The 8632-nt window shown below is 41.9% G+C and overlaps 1 protein-coding gene across 1 annotated transcript; it reads right to left on the bottom strand.

Moving 5' to 3' along the window:
- Nucleotides 1-1705: 1705 nt before the first annotated feature.
- On the bottom strand, nt 1706-2680 carry LOC128431138 (trace amine-associated receptor 13c-like). The gene has a single exon (XM_053417365.1). It carries the CDS (start codon nt 2678-2680, stop codon nt 1706-1708), a length of 975 nt encoding a protein of 324 aa, XP_053273340.1.
- Nucleotides 2681-8632: the final 5952 nt, after the last annotated feature.

Genomic DNA, 8632 nt, shown 5'->3' with positions numbered 1-8632 from the left:
GAGGGAGGAGGGGAAGAGCTGCAACTTCCAATTATGCAGTTTATTTATCCTCCCCAAACCCAGCCCCCCTTCCAAATGACTGATGCAACCTCAGACCCTCATCATCCTCTTCATCATTTCTGCCATATTGATTCATCATTCATTTGTACTCTGTATGTGGCAACAAATAATGAATCCTGTTTAGTTTATCCACTCGAATTGATAAATGTTCATTGAAAACAGCAGAAGGATCAAATCATGTTTTAAAAGCAGATGCAAGTAGTTAATAAGAGAAAAGCTAATTAAATCATAAATTAAATCGTCATTAATTGGACATTATTATATTTAACATTTAGTTTTTCTTCATAGTGCCTTGAGGTGATTTATGTTATGATTTGGCGAGATACAAATAAAATAAAATTTAATAGAAATCTTGGTTTGTGTACCAGTATATTTTTTATTCTTGGTTGAAGCAAATGTAATGAAACCTAATTTCCTACTGGATCAATAAAGGATTCTGATAGAAAGCGGAAGTGTGTGCTTCCATCGGTGCACAGTTAGTGAGAATCTGATAAGAATTGAATGGTACGGCTTAACTAAAATATAATGTGTGAGGTTTTAAAAGGTGCTTGATTGTTTTTTTGTGTGTAGAGACATACTGTACTGCATTTGAGTCAAATTACACCCCCAAGTGGTGAAAGCCAGAAGGTGCAAGCCTTTTCTCTTTGCTTTTATAGTATGGAGGTTTTGTGTTTGAGTTGTATTTATAGTATTAAACAAGTACATTGTGAAGTTCTTTCATTTTACTGAGTTAAAAACTATTGAATCTCATGATACAAACATTTGTCTACATTTAGATTTTAACAGAAATAATTCGGGATTAAAAGAAGAACTTATTTTCTGGCTCTTATTTAGATTTTCTATACAAAGCCTTTTTTACTGTACTTACAATTTTAATCCTGAAATCTTCTGGAATTTTTTTTTAATTCTTATTTACGGATTTAATTTACAGAAACCTGGCTGTTGCCGCCCAGTGTGAAAGTCTACAGAGACAAAGCAGTGACTCAGAATAAAGATATGACTACGTTGTGTAACACTTATGGACCTTTACATTCATTTTTATTTTGTGTTTCCTTAAGGACACCAGGCTCCTGTGAAGTGACGACTGGAAACAACAATGGAGCCAGGAGGAAGATAAATGATCATCATGAACAGACCTACACAAAATGACAAAGTAAGTATAATGATGTGTGTGATAATATGATTAAGTCTGAGATGTGAATTGTGCGGGAGGACGTGATAAGTCATATGTTGCCATTCTCGACAGGGTGGTGGACAAATGTGATTAAACTGTCAATGATAAAGTGATAAATATATTAGATTCATACAATATACAACCAGAAGTAATCACTTATTATATAAATAGCAATGAGGGGGAAGGTATTTCAAATATGAACAGTTTAGAAATCAGTGGTCAAGGTCAACGCAGTAAACTTTCAATTTATAATATGTGACAAACAGATTTTGACTCTAGATCTTTAAATCTGCATTTGTAAGAATAGCTTTTGCAGTGGACACAAATTTCATGCATTCAGTTTTTCTTCCAAGATCATTAAACAACTGACAGGGTTTGTTGTATAGAGTGAGTTGTGCGTCCATGAGGAGAAACCTGATTCCATTATTATTACAATTTGTGCCCGAGTACCTCACTGAACATGTGAAAACTTCACAGCACCTTGAGCTCCCGCGACTGAGCCTGCAGTATACTGAGGGTGAAAATGAGTTTGATAGCTTTTCTGAACCAGGGGTAGAACAGGGCGTAGATTAAAGGATTCACACAGGAGTTGATCAGCATGATCCACGACAACACGGCGTAGTAGGACAAGCTGGTGGAGGTGTCCTCGCCTGCCAGGGCGGGATAGTAATACGGGCAGAAGCACATTAGAAACACAGCTATCACAATGCCCAGAGTGGTGGCTGCCTTCCTCTCTGACTTTTTAGCAGTTGGAGTCACAGTGACAGTCTGCAGCCGAATGACACGCACCTGAGACACGGCAACCACAAACACCCGCATGTACAGGACCACCATGACGGTACAGGGCCCGATGAACGAGATGAAGAGATCTAACGTGCCCGAGATGTGGTTAATGACCACCACGCACTCCCCGTGGCAGGAGTTGTATCTGTCGGGCCACGCCAAGTGTCCCATCAAAACCAAACCATTATAGAGAAGAGAGCAGGCCCAGCACAGACAGATTAACACTTTAACCCTGTTCAGTGTGATCTTGGAGGAATAGAGCAGTGGGTCACAGATGGCCAGGTAGCGGTCTATAGAGATGAGCACCATGTTGCCCAAAGAGGCAGAGAGCAGACAGTAGGACAGATAAGGAGACAGAGCGCACATCAGCCTCCCCAGCAGCCAACATGTCTCCATGTGACGCAGGCCCTCGATGGGCATCGCCAGCAGCCCCACCACCAGGTCGGACACGGCCAGAGACAGGAGCAGGGAGTTGGTCGGGGTGTGGAGCTGCCTGAAGTGAGAGATGGAGATGATGACCAGCAGGTTGAGTGTCACAGTGAGCAGAGAGACGGAGGCCAGCAGCGTGTAGAGGAGAGCGGTCTCTGAGCGGGGCCGCAGCAGCCGCCTGCAGGAGGAGTTCAGGCTGGGGAAGCAGAGCGGGGGGGCCCCAGCATCTTCCATCAGGGAGGAGGGGAAGCAGGGATGAGATGGCGGTCGGCTGGAAGAGATGATTTTAAGTCTCTACCAAGCAGTTTATTTATTGTCCTCTCACTCCTCCCTGAACATTAAAAGATGATGTCACCTGTCCATCATCATCGTATTCTTCATCAGCCGCTGTCCAATTTTTTTTCTCCCTCCCTCATAGTGGTTGACTTGTTCGAACTTCAACTTCTGCCAGGGGTCTTTATTTTGTGTAACTTTTCTTTCGTAGCAGCAAAAGTAGTTGAGGAATAAAAGACAGGACAGTTAAAAGATAAATGTCCAGAAACGAGAGTGAGATAAGAGTGAGGGCTGAATATCCGTCTATCTGAATTTTTATTTGGATTGTTAAATTGTAAAAGGTGGATTTGGCTGTATATTACTGCAAACTCTCCAACAACTGGCTAGCTTAATAATAATGAATTAAATTTATATAATAACTAAACAATGCTCAGACACATCAGTAAGTAGAAATAAGGTAAATAACTGCAATTATAAATTTGCTTAACACAGAACAGGGGGAATTGTCTTTATTCTATCAAATGGTATCGAAACTCACGTAAACCACTGGAAATAATTTGTACATAATTAATGATCTGTACCTCAAATCCCAGCAAGAATGAAAAGAAGCAGCTTTCCCAAACTATTGAAGTAATGTAAAACAAATAGTTTGTTCCTGAAACTTTTCCTTTGTCATTTGACATGTTTACCTGTTTGTTGGCTCACTGTTGCATCATTAGTGTATTTTTTAACACCTCAGAGTGGCCCGGTGCCTCAGTGGTGTCGAGGTGAGAGTTTATCAAAACAAGTGAACGTGCACGTTGAGCTAATGAGACGCAGCGACCTGACACCGACTGTAGCTCAGTTGTTTCTGTCAGGTGAGAAGTTCTAATTTGATCTCAGAGGTATTTCAGGTGTTTGTGAGCGTGATGGAGATTTCATCATGTTTGACTTGTTTGTCATCTGCAAACTATCCCTTTAAGGGAGAGAAGCCTATTTATTTAACCAGATTTCTTCTTCTAATTACTTTATTCATTGTTTTATAAATTTGTATTATTTATTTAAAACATATAAAATATTTCCCTCAAAAATATACATGAATGAATTTGCTCTGCTATTGCTGCTAGTACTCATGTGCTGCTGCTGATGATTTATTGTTCATCGAGCTCACTGTCTGTCCACTAATGCTTTACTTTGTTTATATATGTGCCTATCTCATTTACATCTTTACATTTCTATATTTGATATATTATATTATTATAAGAAGTTGTCTTTCTATATTGTGACTTTGAACTGTGTATTTTATCTATAGGTGTAAATGTTAAGTGTTGTAATCAATGTGAAACACAATAACCTGTGAACTTGATGTACATCTCACAGAATAGTTCACTCTTTGTCTGTCTGCTTACTATTAAAGGCAGCAGCAGTTATGAGGCTTGTCAGTTGCCAGACACACATCATCTCTCTGATCCTTGACCTCAAACTTATTAACTTAACCAACAAACAAACAAGAATCAACAACCAATTATATATTATAGACTGTTATTTCTTACTTGTGGATCCGCACTCTTCATCAAAGTTTACCGAACCGAAGCCAAATCATCCCAGGTACGAAGGCGGCCATCTTGTGCCGACGTCGTCATTTGCAGCCAGAATCTGTGCCGATCGGGGGATGGAGCCGCACTCTGGAGCTCCTGATCCAGATACAAACCAATCGTGAGATTGTTTTAATAAAATAATCTCGTATTGCAGTGTGATAAGAACGCCTTAAAATGACAGACGCTATTATTTGACGCGAGCTTAGACTCTTTTGTTTGGTCCATGTCCCCATTCACTAACACGGAGGATGCGTGATTAAGTCAATTAACCTAAGCTGCGATGGATTTCATGGCCTTTGCTCCTGGGTGTGAGCAGACTGGGGCGGGGGACATCACTGACCTATTTCAGGGGAATGCGCAGAGAGAGTTGCTTGTGTATGTTTTGCTGACTGAGGCCGCCCCTAAACACAGGGAACAGTGACTGCATGAGGATAAACTGATAAAAAGGACTTTTCTTGAATTGAATATTAATCCCATTCACCAAGAAGAGGATTACTGTAGTACACGTATCAGCTAAGCAGCTCGTACTCGGAGGGAAAGGGAAGGAGAGAGTGAGAAAGTGTGGAGAAGTAGTTGCGATAGACTGCATCAGTGAGTGTTTTCATTAAGGAATAATGTCAAGCAGCCATGTAAGAGTTCCAGTCCGCACCTCTCTGCAGCAGAGTAACGACGACTTGAAGTCATTTGGCCAGCTGCTGTTACAGCCCCGCTTCTAATAGCACTTTAGAGCATCAATCACCAACACACACGCACACAATCTCAAAGACTCACGCACGCCACACAATCAGAGAGGTTAAGATGGATGGATGTTGTTCCTTGGCAACGTGGTTTCAAGGTAAATAGCTGCTATAAAAAGGTGTTGTATAAAGAAACAGCGGGTGTCTGTGTCAGATGCTGCAGCTTTGCAGCGAGGCAGAATCCTTCTCATGCCGTGAAAGCTTTGCTGTTTGACTGGAGGTGAGGGTTTTGTTAGCCGCTGATGGAATCGGTGCATTACAGCGGGAGACATCTGTTAGTTCTGAATGGGAACAAGACGCAATTTAATTGCCTGGCTGCGGCACATTTTGAGCAAATTAGCATTTTATGAGGGGAAACGTATCAGAGGAAGGATACAGAGAAGATTTTGTATTTCCAAAAGGCTACCCATACATTCTGACCCATAAAAATATAGATCCGAATTCAATTTGTATAGAATAAATACAGATAAAGTGTGAAATATTTTATGTGAGTGACTGTATTTAAGTGATTTGGGTGGGTTTGAAAAGAGATCTGATAAGTGGTTAAGGCCATCCTATCTGGTAGTTAAATAAATGAACAAGATTTTATCACCTCAACTACTTTTCTTTTTAAAATCATCTAATAAAATAAATGTATTGGTTGATATTGTCTCAGTCGTGCAGCTAAGACCATAACACATACTGTGCCAAAGAATGTAAAGAAATAAACACAAATCTAATAATTTATAAGCCGGCAACAGAGCTTTGATAACCACTAGAGATACAACGAGGACCTTGAATACATTGATGATGGATGCATGCACCTGTTTTTCATTCTAAAAACCTATAACAAATTTAAAAAGCACTATGCAACGTTGGATTTCAGTTTCACTCTGTAAATAAGGAATACAGCCGTAATTGAAAAATTACATAAGCAGAGCCTCTGCGGCCCCTGTGCAGCGAGCACCACAAACACGGTGTAATCAAAGGTGTAATTATGGCGTCCGCGGCTCGATCGACGCGGGCTGAATAAAATGTCTGTTGTAGAAACGTCGGTATGAGTTACAAGCTGCTGCTAATTAGCGAGAAGTGTGAGAACGGAGAGCATTAATCACTGGAACATGCCTCCCTGTCTGCAGATGAGTGTGTGGGGGTGTGATTGTATGTGTGTGTGTGTGGGGGGGGGGGGAATACTGTGAGCATGCTTTTGTACTGTATGTGCAGACAGTATCCAGCAGAGGGCAGAAAAAGCAAGGTTATACGTAAAATCTCACAGCAGTTGCCACATTTCCTTTAAATAATGCTAATTTTAAGTTGCGTCTGATGTGACCAGATTGTAAATTCGCGATTCGTTTGCCGCGTCTATTTGTTTTCCATTTTGTGAGAGAGCACATGCTGACGCTCACGTTGTGCAACGACCTTGGACACATTTGATTTGGAGCCTCTGTCCTGGGCTGCGCGACTGCAACAAATCCAGAATGACGTGTTAACCTTTTTGGAGATATATGGCGGCACTTAAAACAAAGATACCTTTGTGTCTGCAGCACGCTCCCTCTGCCTCGCAGCCAGCGCTCACTTTGTTCTGTCCATACTGAGCCTGACTAATAGGAGGAGGACCACCAGCCTGATCATGTCTGAACACAAGAACCCTTCAAATTAAACGTCCATGTAACAAGTGATTGTATTCTGAATGTAGTGGAATAACGTCATCCATAATGAAATGTGTTACTTTATTTTGAAGACCGGTCTTGCATAAAATATTGATGAATCTAGAGAAAGTGCAGTCAGGAAGATGGATATTATTCCTCCAGAGCAAAAAATCTGACATTTGTGGTGGTGTGAGAAGTTCATATTATGACTGAGTGTAAGTGGATGAAACTTAAGAGACTGTGCTGCGCTAATTATGTTCAGTGCTGAAGAACTTCAGTTAGACTGGAATATTTAAAGGAAAATATGTTTTTATCCAAGACAGAAAATGAAATTCCCATCATAAAATAAATTAGGATTCAGAAGAGTTTGTTTCAGACCCTGCTATTCCTCACCTCCTCACTAGTTGTCCTCACTGTTCTACCATCACCTGAACAATCACATGCAAATGCCAACCCCCCCCTCCCCCCAGCACTAACCACAGACTATTTAAAGATGGACGACATGTCTCCACGTCTTCCGAATATCCAGCGATGAAGGCAAACTATACCGTGTCCAATCCACTAACATGGATCAAGGCACTTTAGGGGAGCTGTCAGGTCTGTCTGACATGAACCCAGTGACATAAAATGTGTTATATCTAATCTTTACGTGTATCATTACTGAAAAGACTGTTCACGTAGTGGTAACGTTACTCTGCTGTGTTCTCCGACGAGCCGGGACAGCTGAACATTACGACTGATGAGAGGAAGTAGTGCTCGATTAAACATGTTTCAGCCACTAATGTGAAGTTGGACTGTATAAAACCTGCCTCTGTAGTTTGACAAAACAAAAGAGTGGTCAGTATTCTCTTTGAAGTCTCTTCAAAAGACAGATTTTTCTTAATTATGATGCAGCCAGCAGATGTGAGTCAAGACATGAGCGTTGTTTCTGGGTCACACACATAATAGGACATGTTATTCTCTGTAGTATTGAACACTTGGGGAATAGCCCTCTAAATGTTTAATGATTTAGGATCTTTGTTGCGTCTTCAAGAAAAGTTTATTATCTGGGCTCGTCCCTCCTCTGTGAGCCGTCAGAATGATAGTCTTGTGTAATCCGTTTCAGAAAAGGCCTGCTAGGTGAGTCCAGGAGGGATGCTTTTCAAAATAAGAGACAGGTTTTAACGAGAGACGGCACGCGAGGGAAGGAAAGAGCGACAGCGTGTAATAAGGGAAAGAGAGCAAGCGAGACCGAGGGCAAGAACAGTAAAAGGGAGAAGTAGGCTAATACACTGCTGCTGTTGCATGTGATTCAGTTCATAAAACAGAAAGGCATCATCAAAAAGCGCATGGAAGAGTCAGTATATTCCCTCTAGTCTCCGAGACTGCCTTTTGATGCTGGAGCTGACTTTCTTTCTCTCTCCATCCATCCCTTCTCCCTCCTACTCTCTCCCACGCTCCCACCATCGCTCGGCGTGCTGCTTATGAATTAAAAGAAAGTATGTCAGTTGGCAGGCAGCGAGGGGAGAAGAGAAAGAAGGGAGACATCAGAAAGAATTCATTCAGTGAGTTTGTGGAGAAGAGAGACGCCGCTCGCTGAATCCTCACCCCCCTGTGAGGCTGCCGGGGGGGGGGGGGGGCCTCGGAGGTGGTTCCGTGGGTAAAACCCGAAAGGATCCACCTCGATGTGTCCACTCAGGACTTTCAGGTTCTGCTGAACAAAGACAAAAATACAAGAGGGGACAAATGTATTGATAAGCTGCGGCATTTTCCGTCACAGCCACGAGGCTCCTGCACTAAACAGTGAAGTGTACGTAGAGAGACCGGCTGTGGAAGCTGCTGTTGCTATGCGACCGCTGAAGGCTTGTTGGGAGTAATTCACTTTGATGCTTTGCTCAAACTTAAAATGTTGTTATCTTTCAATCAAGTCTGGCAGCGCCGCATGATGTCAGCGAGCATTGGGGGAAAGAGATGGATGACGTCAGTATGTAG

This window comes from Pleuronectes platessa, chromosome 24, assembly GCF_947347685.1.
Source record: "Pleuronectes platessa chromosome 24, fPlePla1.1, whole genome shotgun sequence".
In the NCBI taxonomy this organism is placed as follows: domain Eukaryota; kingdom Metazoa; phylum Chordata; class Actinopteri; order Pleuronectiformes; family Pleuronectidae; genus Pleuronectes; species Pleuronectes platessa.
The sequence above is the reverse complement of the archived record's forward strand: the minus strand, read 5'-3'. Positions and strand labels throughout refer to the sequence as shown.

Excerpts from the sequence above, each read along its gene's own strand:
- LOC128431138 (XM_053417365.1), bottom strand. The coding sequence starts at position 2,680 with ATGGAAGATGCTGGGGCCCCCCCGCTCTGCTTCCCCAGCCTGAACTCC.